Source organism: Mchenga conophoros, linkage group LG11, assembly GCF_057382185.1.
Source record: "Mchenga conophoros isolate Kocher_MC1m ecotype Shallow Benthic linkage group LG11, M_conophoros_male_GT1.1, whole genome shotgun sequence".
Taxonomy (NCBI): Eukaryota; Metazoa; Chordata; class Actinopteri; order Cichliformes; family Cichlidae; genus Mchenga; species Mchenga conophoros.
This window is the reverse complement of record NC_140536.1, coordinates 18,851,561-18,868,552: the sequence shown is the minus strand read 5'-3', so window position 1 is coordinate 18,868,552 and position 16,992 is coordinate 18,851,561. Positions and strand designations below refer to the sequence as shown.

The window sequence follows — 16,992 nt, the reverse complement described above, 5'->3', positions numbered from 1 at the left end:
ACTCAAAAAAACTCCAAAAAGTGAAAAAGTGTGAAATAATTCTAAAAACTGTAAACTTAGCACTGCTGTCATAAACCTTTAGTGTGTCAAGCTTAGTGTAATTCTAAAGGTAGATTTTCCTTGAAATTCACAATGACAGAACTCCAATGTCTTCTTTTTTGCAAACACTTAACTGTGGTTGATGCTCTAAAGATGCAGTAATGCAGTCAACCCGTTTACAGAAATGTCAGCATGTGTGCTGCACTTAGCTTTCTGCTGGAGCATCAGCCCTCTCATCACATCCTGGGTAAAGTGACAAATGGGCCAAACTCTCACAAAGCTGGTGCAGTCCTTAAGAATGTAGTTCACCCCCTCTACCTCCCTTCCAGCCTCAAATGACCTTTCCTGGCATACTTAGCGGTCAAACATCCTCTCTCTTGGCCCTCACTGCATTTCCCTTAAGGTGAAGTCACTGACTATTCAGTCACTTGTGATGCCTGACTTTGCACTTCTGTTGTTGACCAGAATGCATCCATTGCCTGGCAAAAAAGAGCTCTCTCTCTTGTTATTTCTCCTTCACTCTGTGTGTCTCTATAAACTTCATGCCCTGTGGAAATGTGGTCATGGTGGGAGGCTACGCCCACAGAGGAGCTGAATTATCAAGTGAGGGAGACAGATAGCTGATAGTTTGCAGAAAGTTTCACATCAGTGTGACCTGAAGATGAATAAAATGAGCATGGAAGATGCAATTACTGTCTTATTTACTCAAGCTTGTTCAACTATTATAGAAGTTATTAATGTTAGAATTTGAAATGATCTTAATAAAATATCTCTTTGTGTGAATACTTATGTGTAAGAACTTCTTCTTCTTCTTTTGTTTTTACAATATTTTCATATTTGTATGCTGCTTTTTATTCATTGATACTCTATGTGAGACATCTAAATCTCTCGCGTCTCAGATTTTATCAGCAAGTCAAGCTAGCTGGTGTTGTGCTCATTTAATAAATCCTAGTTTTGTAGATGAGATGTTGACATCCCAGTTATATTAAAAAAAAAAAAAAACAGCAACCAGTAAGATTGTGGGTGAAATTGGAAATGCATTTGCTTTTGACAGCCTTAAGGTGTCATGCAAAGTGTTCTGCTTTTGGTTACTTTGCTCATCAAATGTGGGAACTCTTTAACAGTAACACTTAGTAATATTACATATGCAAAATTCCCATTGATAGAATTGAGTTCTATCTATTTGGCCAGGAGATATTGAAGTCAGCCAGTCAAATAAGCTAATTGACTAAAAGGTGTCAGACATCAGACATCAGCATTTCATTTGTGCAACTATGTTTAAACTTTTTAAGATTATAGCTGGTAATCAAGCAGACAATCAGTCCACATATTTATTTTTTGTAAAAAGTGCAATAGTTGGTGCAATAGAATAGACAGAACTGAGTATCGTGCTTCGTAATTGGCATCGACACTGAAGCCAGCCCAGGCTTCAATGCTGATGCCAGCGACAGATGGGATTTCTTGAGGAGCAGCTGTTGGAGACCCTCTTTTATAGTGATGATGTACGCTAAACAAAAGCAGGGGAAGGGACCGTGTAAATTCTGTGGTAAAATATTAAGTTGCATAAAATAAAAATACTCATGTAAAATCAAACTTGTTTGAATTGTCTAAATTACATTTATTTATTTTGTTACCCACACCTTTTTATGTGCTGAGCTGTACTTTGGTAATCTTTATGTAACATGTAAATGTTTCTCAAGGGCACTCTTTCTCATATGACAAATTTTTAGTGAATTTCACTTTTCTTTTCTTTAGCCCGTTCCCATTTAAGTTTAGTGGATATCGGTACCTGTCAGTCTAAATCTCTGTTCGGTTAAATTGATTTGAACGGCCAGCTTTATCCCATGTGGCATTTCTCCCTTCAAAGCCTTCAAAGCCTTCATATTTGTCCATTATAAGAGCCTTTGAGCGATTATTTATTAATCCTGTTTTGATTAGAAGTCTGTCTCTGCTGAGACTATAAAACAAACTTCAGTTTCTCTCGTCATCACGTGTTTAATACTCCTTTCAGTCAAAAGGAAACGTTCACTGACACAACTGTCTGATTCCAGAGTTGCACATTCATCTTCAGCTAAGGCAGACAGACAGTCCACCTTCTTCTCCTCTCCACAGGCAACTTGTAAAAAGAGCTTGCATAAAAGATCTAAGAGTCTGAATGAACCATTTACTCTCATTCAGCCTCATTTATTTCCTCCTGTTGAACCTCTCGTTAATGCAGACCCACCGGCGAGGTGTTGTCAGGTTTTGTCCCCTGTGGGAAGGAGTGACCTGCTCGGTTTTTGCTTGGTTGTGGTTGAATCATCTGGCCAATAATCTGCCATCTGTTGATAATTCTAACTAAAAAAAAAAGAAAAAAGAGATAGAAGAGGTTTTGAATTTAATTGTTGCTTTTTATTCTCAACGTAGCTTTAGAAATAAATTACAAACTCATGAAGGTTTTTCTTTACTAAAAATCAGATTATAAGACTATTTTAAGTCCTAAGGCCACAAGCTGTTACAGTAGAAATTAAAGTATAATCAATAACTGACTGAGTTTTGGTCTTAACTTGCATGACGAGTTCTTGAGGAAAGAATGTAATATTATAGCTCGGCAGCCTGTCTGCAACTCTTCGTAATATAAAGGCCTTTTCCTCTTGGATAAAAGCCTTTCACACTTTGTTTGTTAGTTGCCATTGTGAAGAAAAAGCAGATAGGAGATAACATAAAATGGTGTAACATACCCTTAGGACTACCAAAAAATACAACAAAGGAAAACAGGACACCAAAAGCAAAAGACAATATGCTCAGGGTAACATGGGTGCTAATAATGGTAACTCTAGCTGGAGGTTGGGTTTCAGTCTGACCCTCCGGGGAGTTTTCTAGAAATCAGAATTCAGCTCACACTCCACAGCTCCTGAAGTCTGACTCACAGCAGCCACAAAGCTCCAAGGACACACAGGCAGTCCTTCTCTCTGTCTCCTACACACACTCAGACTCACACACAAAAGCGAAAACACCCGGGTATGTTTGAAAAGCTAGCTTTATGGGAACATTCATTCACATAATACATTGTATAGCCCCTTAAAATAACCTTAACTATCACACCTAACAGTCTAACCGTGACTTGAAAAAAAGTCTGTTAAAAATTGATCCTAACTTTAACCCTAAAACCAAGTTTTAACTCTCAAACAGGCCTCGAAAGGGTTGTGAGAAGGTTGCCATTGTAATTGTAATTTGAAGACTAAACTCACATCAAGCTCAAACTAAGAATAAGAATGATAATTGTACACACACACACCCACACATACAAGTTCAAAATATTTACCCAATATAACTAAAAATTAGTAACACAAACAACAGTGCTGATGAAAATATTTGATTGTGACAGCCGGTCACGAACAAACTTGTTCATAATTAATTTATATAAAAATTTAATCTGCACAACTACTTGTTTTAATATTATTTATCATGACTCAAGGTTGTGTTTTTTTTCTCAGAACACCTGGGTGTAGTTTCCCATGAATATCATGAGCTAAATAATAAATAAATTTGTTCTGTTTTTCTGTATTTTCTGATTCTATCCACAAATAGCATGATTCTTTTTCCCACATAGTCAATAGAAAATGTAGTCAGAAATTGTAAATAATGGTTGAAGCATTTCACTAAATGCATGGCTAACAGCTGAAAATCATTTTCTTAGAGTAAACAAATAAAACTATTAGTTATAAACACAATGAATCTGGCTAGCTAAAGTAATGAAAAAAGCTGGAAATCATTAACTAAAAGTCAGTAAGGTGAAACAGCTGAAGCTGTTCTATCTCAGTGAATCATTATTCTTGGAGAATGCATCACTGAAGTATGCAGGCCCAGTCTTAGCCTCTCGTGGCTTTTAGTTTATTCTTGAAGGTGTTATTTTAATAATATTATAAAAAGTCCTTTGTGTTTCCTATCTGCAGTGTTCTAAATTGTATCTTTTGTGGTTGTATCAGCATTACTTTTGATGGCTACGCTCATCATTCTCTCATTTTTTTCCTGCAAAGATGCTCATGTTATCCGCTCACTGGCTTTATTAGACAGTTTAAACATGATATGAAAGCAGGTGTCACTACCTGTCTGCTTTGAGTTTGATGAATCTCTCAAATCAGTGCGTGTCTTTTTTATTCTCTCCTTAGTGAGACACTCATATTTGCAGATACTTGCTGTCAGGTGTTGTGGAACAGCAGCTGCAGCTGTCTACAATGTCATGAACCAAGAATGCTTAAAAAAGGATAAAAGTAGTGCACTCTAAAAAGTTGCCTTCAAGTTTTTCAGTGAGGCTGCATTATTGGCACAAGAAGTCAAGTTCACACTGTTTTGTAGTTCTTTAAAAGCTGCATTTCAGCGGCTGACATCAAAAGTGTTTGACCCTTTCAAAAACGGGTGACTGCAGTTGTCATTTTTAGTAACAAATAAAAACCTAACAACAAACAAAATAGAAACAAGAAAGAAAACTGAAAAAGTGTCAATGTTAAAAAAAAAAGGCTTTTCATCGGCTTGTGAAATTGAAGTTACCAAAGACATGCAAGCACCTAAGTAGCTCTGAATGTTACATCATCCAGAGAGAAGAGTTATCTGTTTTTACTGTTGTTGTTGGGAAGCCTCAGTGATGTATTTTAGCAGGTTTTGGACAAAAATTGAGAAACAAATGATAACATGTAAAGCATTAGATTAATTCACAATATTGTAACACAAAAAATATGTTTTATTTGTTTTTATTAAGAAAAATAATGACAATAATCCTTCCTGTGACAGAACCTTTGCTTCTTTTGCACTTCAACTCATCATTTATTTTTTTTAATTTAATTAGAATTTTTTCTTTGTTTGTTTGATGAAAAGGGATTTAAATTTAATGCACTGGGTACTATAACTGAAAGTGAAGATAGGGTATTAGGAAGTAGTATGCCTAAAAGACATGTTGTTCAAACTGGAGAACTCCTTGTCATATTCAGGTTCACACATTATGTCCCTCTGTCTCCTTTCTTGTCTTTTACCCACAGGCTGGATGTGCCTCTGCGTGCGCTGCTGTGCGCCATCTGTTTCTTTGTCCTGCTATCGCCCTCTACTTCCCTCCATGAGCCTGGTATGCACCTCTCCCTTTCTATCTCCGTCACTTTCACCACTGCCATCCACTACTGACATCCACAGCTTCATTAAATCACACCTGACCTCTAACATTTTAGGGCAGTAGGGTCCTCTTAAATCATTTGATGTCATCTATTGTTTTTGCTGACATGCACCCTGTGGAAGCCATGCTCAAAGGTATCTGAGTGTTCCAGCTAAAAATCAAGGTTAATTGATACCGCTATGTAAATGTAGCTCTTTCGTTGTGTCAGCAAAAGAATAAGAAAATTAAAGAAAAAGTAATCAAATGGCTCATTTTGTATATCAACAGGCAATCCCTTAACTTTTCATCTAGTACCATCATCAGGATGAAAGCTGTAACTGTATTTAGCTAACATTAGATTTTGTTGAAACATCATTGTGTCTACGTTTAAGAGAAGTGGCTGAGCCATGTTTGTGTGTCCCTAATTTATATAATATTACTAAAACACAAATATTTACACAATTGTCATCAATGAATAGTATGTATAATAACCCAAGAAGTAGCTAATTAAAATTGACCTTTTATGCTCATTTCTAGTTTCATTTCTTTCTTATTCTTGGGCTCTTCTAGAGTAATTTTATGTGATTCACATTTCCTTCTGCGTTTTGGTGCACACCCTCGGTTCATCCACTGTCTGACAAACATGAATTAAATGTAATGTCTCCCTCTCTTTAAGTCAACTTTCCTCTGCTTTGGACACCGACACTGTTATTTAAAACCTCAGCCATGTTTCATATTTTACCCACCAGAGTTTGATTTTGAACTTACCAGTGACTGAATCACATCATTGTCCGCAAACATCACAGTCCACGGAGACTCCTGCCTGCCCACATCTGTCAGCCTGTCCATCACCATCGCAAAGAAGAAAGGGCTTGGAGACAATTTCTGATGTAATCTCGTGCTAACCTGAAATTCATCTGTCACTCCTATCACACACCTCAGCACTGTCTCACTGTCCTCATACATGTCCTGCACCAACCTCAAATACCTTTCTGTCACTTCTAACTTCCTCACACAATACCACAGTTCCCCTCTTGGCACCCAATCATATGCTTTCACTAGATACGCAAAGAAACAGCGCAGCTCCTGTCAAAGCAAACATCACATCTGTAATGCATGAAGCCATATTACCGCTCACTGATCGTCACCTCTCTGCTTAACCTAGCTTTAACACCTCTGTCACATATCTTCATGATATGGCTCATCAACTTTATCCCATCTGTAGTTATTACAGCGCTGTACATCACCCCTGTCCTTGAAAATCAGTACCAGTTCACTTCTCCACTCCTCAGGCATCCTCTCACTCTCCAAATTTGTGTTCAGAAATCTGGTTTAAAAGTCCACTACGCTCTCTCCAAGACATCTCCACACCACCACAGGCATATCCTCTGGACAAATCACATTCCTAGTTCCAACCTCTCCAAAGCTGCCCTCACTTGCTTTGTAGGAACCGTTTTTTCCATCTGCCTTATTCTCTCTCTCATTTTCATTCCTCAGTTCCTCAAACGACTCCTTCAACACTCTCAATACACTCTCTTCACTTGTTAGTATGTTACCACCTATATCTTTAATCATCCTAACCTCCGGCACATCCTTTCAAGTTCAGTCTTTCTATCTAGCCAAATGCTGCAAGTCTCTTTCTCCTTCCTTAGTCTCCAGCTTCACATACAAATCACTATAAGCCTTTTTCATTTTTTTACCACCTCTCTATTTGCTGTAAACCACAGCCTTGAATTACTCCTTCACTATCCTACTTTTTCTTTGCCAAAATCTTCCATTCAATGCTTATCTGTACTTTCTCATTCCATCACCAAGTCTCCTTATCCACTTTCCTTTGTCCATAGGATATACAAAACACCATCTTGGCAGCTTCCTTCATCATGCATCTGGTAACTCTACCATATCGCCCAATTTCTTCCTCCTTGAATTCCCTGCAACATTCTTCCTTCTTCAACTTCCACCATTTCATCCTTGGATCTACCTTCACTCACTACCTCTTCTTCCCGTCCAAGGTCACCCTACGCCTAGTTACATTTCCCCCCGAATCCACCTTGAAATACGTGTTCACTACAGCCACATCACTGCTCTCTACTGCTTCAGTGGTAGATAATGCAAATATGGTGGTAGTGAAGGTGAATGAGTGCCTGGGGTCAGCCGGTGCATAAAAGAGGTGAAGAAGAGAGTGTGTCAAGGGTGATATGTGACAGAAGGATAGCAGCAAGTGTGAAAAAGGACAGTTTAGAAGGTGGCAGTGAGACCTACACTATGATGCCTAGTTTGGATATGGTAGCAAAAAGACAGGAGGTAAAACTAAAGGTAGCAGAGTTGTACAGTGACCAGATATGAATGTATATAAGGGGCATCTCAGGTTGAGCATTTTAGAGAGAAAGTTAGAAAGGCATGGTTGTGAGGGTTTGGATATGTACTTAACACACAAACATGACAGTGGTCTTGACCTTCTCATCTGATTCTTATAAAAAATTAGAGTGCATTACAAAAGGTCGCTTGTTACTTTAAAGCTTGCCTCTTCTCAGATGATTCGAAGCTTCTCCATGTAACCATCCCAGCCACCCAACCTGTGTTTGCGGTGCTCGGTGGCTCTCTGACTTTACCCTGCCTGGTGTCTCTGGCACACCCGCCGCCATCCCCCTCTACCAGTGGTCGCCACGCTGTGCTGTCTGTCCCCCGGATTAAATGGAGTATCCTGAATCATGGCATGGAGACAGAGATCCTGGTGGCCCGTGGTGACAGAGTGAGGGTCAGTGAGGCCTACAAGGAACGGGCCTCTCTGTTCAACTATGCCTACTCCCCCGCTGACCTCACCCTGCGTCTTGAGAGCGTGAGGCAGAACGACACTGGTTTTTACCGCTGTGAGGTGCAGCAAGGTCTCGAGGATGCTAATGATGTTGTGCAGGTCAAGGTCAAAGGTGAGACATATATATATATATTTTTTTTTTTATCAGACTGTCAGTCAACAACATAATATAATGTGGTCAATAAATGAACATACTAAGAATTTCCCTTTTAAAGTTAAGCTACACTTAAATTGTTTATGAATTAATGGCCATGGACCAAATACTATGAACATGTGCAGTGAGTTCGGAATCATTTTAGAAACTTTACTCTTAGCTGCTTTCACACAGTGAATAACACGCAAATGTAATTTCTATCAATGATAGTTGTGAATCTATTAGAAACTGACTTATTTATACATCTGATGGTCAAGGTTTTGCTACTTGAGATTTAAAACATCTGTTTTTATCTGTTTAGCTGTGAAATGTTCCTACTGTTAACAGTATAATGATAGATACTACACAGATATACTGTACCTCCAGCATCACTTGTCCATGAATGTTGTTTTCTGGGCTAAATCTGGTCTTTAGTCTGAAACACTACAGGGAACGATTGAATTCAACATAATTCCAATCATTTAAGGCTAGAATCAGGTTAACTTTGGTTCAGAGGTGAAAGTTTAGCAGATTTGGAGTTTATATCTAGCTGTTATCAAGAAATCTGTGCACTGGGAGTTTATTTAACAGGCCTGTAGTGGAGTTTGACTTTATGTAAAGAGATGTTTTCAGCGACCTGAAAGTTTTTCACCTTCCCTTTTCAAATAAATATCAACATTCTTTTAGATGAATGGCAAAATCTCCTCCAATGTCTTTTTAGTGCATTTTGCTGTGCGTGATGCTTTTCAAAGCACAACTTTTTTACACAGACAAAAAAGCAATGCGTGCCACCTTTCGTACTAAAATAAACAGAGCGAACCACATCATGTAGTTATTCCACAAGCAATAATGTCACAATGACTTAGTAAAATAGTGAAATGGCCTTGCCCAGGTATGAGTGAGTCGGTGGTGTAAGTCAGGTGTGTCTTGACTCCGAGTCAAAGAAAAGTGTCCCAGTCAATACGATGAAAAGGAATAAGGTCAACCGTTCCCTAAAGAACAAAAGAAAAGCTGCTGTTTCTCTCCTGTTTCTGTATCAATAGTATGCACAGTTTCAGCATGTGTGATGAATGACTTTGCCCTCTCAAAGCAATACAATATGGATATTCTGACCACAGTAATTTGTGAGCTAATATATCAGGCTCTGAATGCTGGTTTCACGAAGTTTGCATTAAATAATGACAAGAATTCCATTGTATTGCTCACTAAGGTCACAATAAGGTTGGGCTGTTGGGATGTAAATTTAAGGAAATAAACCAACTTCTTCTTGTAGTTAACAGAAGAAAGGAATTCATTTCAGATTCCATTTAATTAATTTAAAGGGGACATGAAACACTACACATATAAAGGCTAATATACACCACTGAGCCCTGCTCTCAAAAACCGACATAGACGTAATGCCGGATTAAAGCTGGAAAAGTCCTTGAAGCCAAAGTTTACTGCTGTCTTCTGTCAGTAGGGGACGTGACGTCATGTGGTTGAATGGTTGGCTGCGGCTAATAGACTTACATTAGTCCTTGTTTTCCACTGAGGTATTGATTCTATCACTATTTAGCTTAAACTAAGTCTGTTAGCCGCAACCAACCAAACACATGATGTCATGACACACTCACAGACACAAGATGGTCGTAAACATGTTTTTAAAACTTTAAGCACTTATTTCTTAAATCCAGCTTCACAGACAATGTTACACCTATGTCTGTTTTTCAAGAGCAGGCTCAATGGTGTATATTAGCCTTTATATGTATAGCGTTTCATGTCCCCTTCTAATATACAAGACGAATCCCAATCACGGTGAATACAACATGCAGCCCATCTTTTGTTTAAGTGGTGACATTCTCAGCAGGTAGCCAAGCAGCATATGCTCAGCTGAAGCCAATTAAGCTTAAAAATACTTGTGTTTTGGAACAGCCACCGATGGAGTAATGAAACCATTACAGGAATCTTAAAGCTAAGTCAAAAGATTAAACTGCAAAGTGCATTCTATCGCAGTTAGTTAAGTTATTTTTTTTTATAATTTTATGATTTGATTTTATCATGTTGATAATGTGCTCTGCAATAATGTATTTTTCTTTGTGATATCTGTTTATGTGAGTGCTTGTTTAGTACTACATGTTTTACAAGATCTGCACAGATTTCACAAAGCTTTTCTTTTTTTTGCAGGTGTGGTGTTTCACTACCGCGATGCATCCAGCCGCTACGCTTTTACCTTTGAGCAGGCTAAAGAGGCTTGTGAGGACATCGGGGCTGACATCGCTACCCCAGAGCAGCTACTTGCTTCTTATAACAGCGGATATGAGCAGTGCGATGCAGGCTGGCTCTCAGACCACTCTGTGAGGTGAGGACCTGAGAGGACAGGGCACATTACTTGGCAATGTTTGGCCTTTTAAGCATTTTATGTGAATTAATTCAAGGTTGTTTTCAGCGTACATTTGCAATCAATCCAAATCCTTTCTTCAGCTCCAAACAAACATCAGGCCTGACATTGTAGATTGACTTGTTGTTTTCTATGTAGAAAAAAGAGCATTTAGTGTAGAGGTCAGTCATTCGGGGGATGATAGTGCTCCACTCAGATAGCTAATATTTGATATGCTCTCCACATTATAACACAGAGATTGTCAAGTACCTGAGAGTCACTCATCTGATCTCAAACCAGACATTTCAGCTCTTCAAGACCTACTCACAAATGTACTTACACAAGTGCCATGTTTAGAGTGCTGCCATTAGAGAAGAAGAGGTGCTTCAGTGATGTTTGGCATTTCCATCCACAGATACCCCATTCAGATGCCAAGAGAGGGCTGTTTTGGAGACATGGATGGCTTGCCAGGAGTGAGGAACTATGGACTATTAGAGCCCGATGAGCTATATGACGTGTACTGCTATGTGGAGAATATTCATGGTAATACAACTATTAAAAACTTGTAAAATGCATTTCACAAGTTTTTAATGTTAAATGTATTTTATGATAAAACCTGTGTCTTATTTTTGTACTCTTTTTGTATATTTTGTCACCAGTTTTAATAACTGCAGATTCAGTAATATGATATGGTTCTGTGATGTGTTAAATGTGTAAAACCTGCTTGTTTCTTTCCTTTTAGCATAAAAGCGATTTCTATGATTAGTAACAATTTATTTTTAGAGGATCACTGGGGTTCTCAAAACTTTGGTAAAAACTTTTGCTAAATCTGAGCAAGCATATCGCCGCCTAGTTGCACTTAAAGCATGCCTTGAAACCCTTAATGATCAAAAATACCTTTATGGCAATTGCCCGCTTTATTAGACATAGTATGTAAAGATTAGTGGTGTGCGGATCTTCTTCCGATACCAACAATTTATGTTCTAGAATTGATTCTCATATTAAAATATTCATATTTTAGTACTTTGGGGTAAATTTGTAGTTTTTCATCAACAGGAACACAGTGAAAAGAAACTATATCATTCAGATCGTCTAAATTGGAAGGAACTACTTCTTACACCTTTCATAGTCATATGCGAAATATGGCTGTATAAATGTGTTACAGCCCCTGTCGTGCGCACTCGCAACAATAGCTGAGCGTAAACTGATTTATGTGTGGACGTATTTTACCGCCACAAACAGCCAAGACATGGTTTGCGATATATGTGGCAAGACAGTGAGGTTTTGTGGCAACACCACTGACCTCGTCAAACACCTCAGAGTAAATCATATCACAGAATATGATGAGCTTATGTTGAGTCGAACTGAATTTCTATATGATAATTCTGCATTATTAAGCAATAAGAACAAGTAGTCTGATGTCCTGTAATCATTATGAAGCTATATTATTATATTATTATTACAATTACATAATACAATTATATATTGTATTATGAAATACAATGAAGCATTAAGTTTTTGTACAGAGTATCGGTATCAGATCAGTATCGTCGATACCACCCTGAATTTTACTTGGTATCGGATCGGAAAGGAAATATAGTGGTATCGCACATCACTAGTAAAAATGTAGCAAAAGTAACATGTCAACATTATTGTTTCTCTGTTTGAAAGGTGAGGTGTTCCATGGCTCCACCCCCCAGCGTTTCACCTTTGGTGAGGCAAAGGCCTACTGTCTCAGTCATGGTGCAGAGTTGGCCACCACTGCTCAGCTTTATGCAGCTTGGAATGACGGACTAAATCACTGCAGCCCAGGGTGGCTGGCAGACGGGAGTGTGCGGTACCCCATTGTCACCCCTAGAGAGCGCTGTGGAGGTGGTGAACCTGGGGTCAGAACCGTTTACAGATACAGCAACCAGACGGGCTTTCCTGAGACCCACTCTCGACATGATGTCTACTGCTTCAGAAGTAAGAGAGCAAGTCGTGTAATTTCTATTTGAGTTTATTCTGTCCCCTCAGTGCCGGTGCTTTTGTAGGTAGTTTCATGGATAAAAGGACAGAAAAGAAATATAGCTTTATTACGTAAAATTCAACTTGGTATTTTACATTTATTGCCATGAAGATCCCAGTAAACATAAGGATATTGTGAATTCAGTTTTTTTTTTTTTCAAATTATGTTTCTTTCTCCAGGTGATAATGGCCCCTACACAGATTCTCCCCAGGTTTTAGCCACTGAGCCAGAGGATATTGGCCAAGATATTGTTTTTGTAACTACGTCCTCGCAGGAGGATGTCAGCAAAAGTGAAGCAATGACAGATGGAGTTGCCCAGACTACAAATCCAATAAAGCAGGGTACTGTCGATGCTCACACAGTGACAATATCACAATTGACAGCAGACATTCCTCAGACTGCAACTCCTCTGTCTGATCACCAAGAGCACATGTCCACCAATGACACTTGGGAACTGGTAAAGAAAGCCAACTACCCTGAGTCCTATCAGCCAGCACCCGAAGAGGATCCAGACACAGATCACGAGGAGTCGTATATAATTTCATCCCCTTCTCCAAACACAGATAATGTAGTTACAGTTGGTTATTACTCCATTATACCCATAACTGATGTGGCAGATCCAGAAAGTGGAGAACCCACAGAGCATCATATTTCTATGACTGAAAATCCAGATGTGCCAGTTAGTAATGCCACATCTGGAGCTGATGAGGTGCATCAAGAGTGGGATTTACCTGTTTTGCAAAAGGACCACACTCCATATGTCCCTGAGGAAAATGCCTCAGTGACTGAGCTTGTCTATGTGAGCACCTCTTATGATGCTTCAGAACAGCCAGAAGAAGCCAGCACTGGTACTAGTGAGGAGATATCAGTGGCAATGACTTCACTCCACACTGAGGTAACAGATGTTCTTGCCACTTCACCGATGCCAGCTTTTGCTTTTGATAAAAGTACAGCTGATGATTCTCCAGATGAAGAACAGGAGCATTCTGTGACAGTCGATTTGGACACCACTGCCATAACCAAAGTGGTCACTAAGTCAAACCTTGATTCAAGTAAGTGAGATTTAAATGTGAAATTTAGCCCATAAGACGGGTCGTAGTGCCGTGATTAGCACTGTGCCTTCACAGCAGGAAGGTTTGAACCCTGGCTGCAGTCATTCTCCATCTGTGTCTGGGGGTTTCTTCCCAAAAGTGTTAACTAGTGATTCTAAAACTAGCCATGGATTAGATGTGGTTAAATATGTAAAATATAGAAAAAATAGTACATGGTTAAATAAGAGCTGTAGTTTAAATTGTTTGATTAGTCATTCAGAGTAAATGGCAGTCTATTTTCATTAAGAGTTACTCTTTCTAGAGTTTCTAGAGTTCTAAAGGTTGTATATTTCATCTACTGGTAGAGATTGTGTGTGTGTGTATGTTGTTCTGCACACTGCTACATTATTTCTGAGCACCATTAAATGGTACTGTCAGCCCACCTGCCTGTCCACATCTGCATCCAACAAAAAGTTGCCCAAATGACCCACAGTGACATTATGTATATCTTAAACACAATTTTCTGTCTAGGCCTGTAAACGGTTTTTATATTTCCAATACCCAAATTGCTACTTTTCTTTGCTACTTTACTAGTTTTTAGCATTATACCATGCATTGTGTTTCCCCATTATCAGTCTAAATTGCTTCAGAAGTGTAGAGATTTTTTTGTTTTTGTTTGCAGGTTACGATCCTACTCAAGCCCACTCAGATGTAACGGAGTCCTCCATCCCAATTGAGCATAGCGCTGAGGAATTGAGTAGCACTTCAGGAGACGTGGCAACAGATGATCTGGCAGAGCAGAGTGGACACAACCCTCCAACTGTAATCTCAACTGCGGAGGTCATCACTTTCTCAGACGACACAGGCCTCAGCATCGACGCTCCTGTTCTAAAAAACCAACCTGTCTTATTGTTGGGATCCCCAATCTCTGCAACCTTATCTCCTCCTCCTGTTGAAGTTGAAGCCAGTTCAGAGATAATAACCTACATACCAGAAAGCAACGTTTCATCTGGGGCTGAGCCATTGGACGACATTCAGGATAAACCCGAAATGGAGGGATTAGGAGACAGCTCAGTGATTATCCTCCATACAGCCCAAAATATCACAAATATTGCACCAGAGGAGACCGATAAAGATGTCACAGAAGGACCAGGTAAATCGTCAGGAGAAAACCCAGAAAACTCAGGGGACACCAATTCAGAAGGAGTTAATGGTGATGCTGGCACGAATGCACCTCATTCAGAGATAAAAATCACTCTGATCCCTCATTTAACACTCACACCCAATTGGGAACCTGAGCTTTCTCCTGCCACACCACAGGAGTCTCGGTCTGATCGAGAATATAGCGCTGAGCCTCCTGCTGCTCCTGAGGAAACTGATGATGCTTCTAACGAGCAAGAGATCAACACCGGGACCATTAATGGTAAAGTTTAAAAGGGTCCGACACCCCTTTCTAACAAATAAATGTAGGGCGCACATGTTCCCAGTATGTGTATTGTAAGTTTTAGCTGAAGAAACCATGCAGATCATTCATAAACCCTTGTTTATAGGCCTGTACCATCCAGTTTTTGTTGTTGGGGTTTTTTTTAACATGTTTTTAGCTATAACTCCAAAAGAGCTGCTGTTTGTTACAATAACATCTCTGTCAGACACAGTAGAGCTGCAAACGGGAGTAACAGCTCCTTCAGTTGACTGTGAGTCAGTTGACATTGATGGAAATGGTAACCTTTTAATGACGAACTTTTACTTTTTAAGTGACCATTGTATGAAATCACTGTCATTCATAAGTCATGTGTGAGACATAGTATTATTATAGAAAAATGGAAAGCGGCTTCTGGGTGGTTAATTAGACCATATGTCACATTTCAGTCACAAGAAACTAAGAAAAAAATGTAGATGAGAAAACCTCTATTAGAAGAGATCAAGCAATGTTCTGCTCTGACAGTTCAGATACTGGCATTCATGTGGATGTGACTACTGCATATGCCACTCTATCTAAGCATCAATGAACCTTAGGGTCATTCGTCCTTGGTAACATCACTCTAACAGCAGGACTTTGTGCCCTATTAACCTATTAAGCAAAAACTTGCAACCTGCTTCTTGACTTCTTTTGGCATATCTTCGGCCTATCAAGGTAATGGCACACTTAAGATTTTCCATTTTCTATCAAAATAATAGTAAATCAATGAATCTTCTGTTCTTTTCAAATGTCCTCCAAATACTTGGACCCAGCTTTGCTCGTTCAGCAAAAGCACAGCATTTGACATGCTCTGGTGGCTGTAGCAGTGAAATAACAGTGGCAAACTGCCTTAGTTTGTCTTTCATTTATGAGTTCTTGCTTTTCAGGCATATCTATTTATGGATGGAGTGCTGTGCTTGCCACCACAGCTGCAAATTTTATTGGTCCACAGATATGATTGCTGATCCAAATGAAAGAAATCAAAGAAATATTATTTTCTCATGTTTTATGTGTCTTGACACATTGGGGATACCTAATTATGCACACAACAGTGGCAAAGTAGATTGTGAATAATATGTCTCCTCTAAAGGTCTTAATTAGATACTTCACAAAAAATATTTTGTTTATCTAACAGTAACCTCTTCTACCGTCTTACATAGTGCGTTGTACTGAAGTCTGGACATATCTGTTTCTAATAAGCCACATATTTATTTACTCACGGAGAGCTAGACAACTTACACAAACTCCAAGAAAGTTGTTGTCTGATTTTAAAATTAACTTGTGAACATGTTGTGAAATGTCTCAGCAGAACATGGATCCCATGGTAGTATGGAGGTGACCGGCACAGACGAGCCTTCAGTTAAAATATGCACATGGCGTCCTGAAGAGGAGGAGATCTCCAGCTCAGCACTGACCACAGACAACAGTGATATGACTATCATTGCTCCCACCATATACCCTGTGTATTTTGAAGGGAACGAGCAGACTGCCATGGCTGCCTCCCTGCCTGCTGCCAAAGTTTCAGCTGCAGGACAAGGAGGCTTTTCAGGTATCTGTACTCCAGAAAGAAGTGCAAATAGAAACAGCAGCTGATGCTTATCAGTGTTTTGGGAAGAGTAAGGTGTGATTAGGAAAATGCCAAATGTGGAGTTTTATTTTATACTGCACAGAGGGTTAAACTGTAGCTTCCCGCTTGCTCCCGGTACCAGGGGCACTGCGGCTCAAGACATATTGCGATATATATCGTGCATTGTGATAGAGCCCCCCAAAATATATCGATATTAGATTTTCATCAAATAGCCCAGTCCTATACTGCTGGTTTAAGACTTCAGGCTGACGCAACTCAACGGATGGATCAGTTATTAGTTTAGATTAGATTTGTTATTTACATAATTTCGTTATTTTAGTGTAAAGAACAGCCAGGTCATGTCATCACGGACTCATAAATCCCTTGAGTTGATTTTGTTGTAGTTATAGTTCAAATATTGTATTTCATGTGTAAGTCTGGAATGAAGGATGTTCTTTCTTA

The 16,992-nt window shown here is 39.2% G+C and overlaps 1 protein-coding gene across 4 annotated transcripts in view; it reads left to right on the top strand.

The window, feature by feature from the left end:
* Positions 1 to 16,992, top strand: part of bcan (brevican) — a 30,976-nt gene that overhangs the window by 7,989 nt on the left and 5,995 nt on the right. Inside the window, exons 2-9 of one of the 4 annotated variants that reach the window (XM_085291293.1) lie at positions 5,055 to 5,137; positions 7,696 to 8,088; positions 10,273 to 10,447; positions 10,881 to 11,008; positions 12,137 to 12,430; positions 12,653 to 13,525; positions 14,187 to 14,927; positions 16,273 to 16,512. In XM_085291293.1, the coding sequence (XP_085147419.1) occupies positions 5,055 to 5,137; positions 7,696 to 8,088; positions 10,273 to 10,447; positions 10,881 to 11,008; positions 12,137 to 12,430; positions 12,653 to 13,525; positions 14,187 to 14,927; positions 16,273 to 16,512 (2,927 nt within the window). Of the gene's footprint in view, positions 1 to 5,054; positions 5,138 to 7,680; positions 8,089 to 10,272; positions 10,448 to 10,880; positions 11,009 to 12,136; positions 12,431 to 12,652; positions 13,526 to 14,186; positions 14,928 to 16,269; positions 16,513 to 16,992 lie in introns of all 4 variants that reach the window. The other 3 variants (XM_085291292.1, XM_085291291.1, XM_085291289.1) reach the window with 3 other exon arrangements.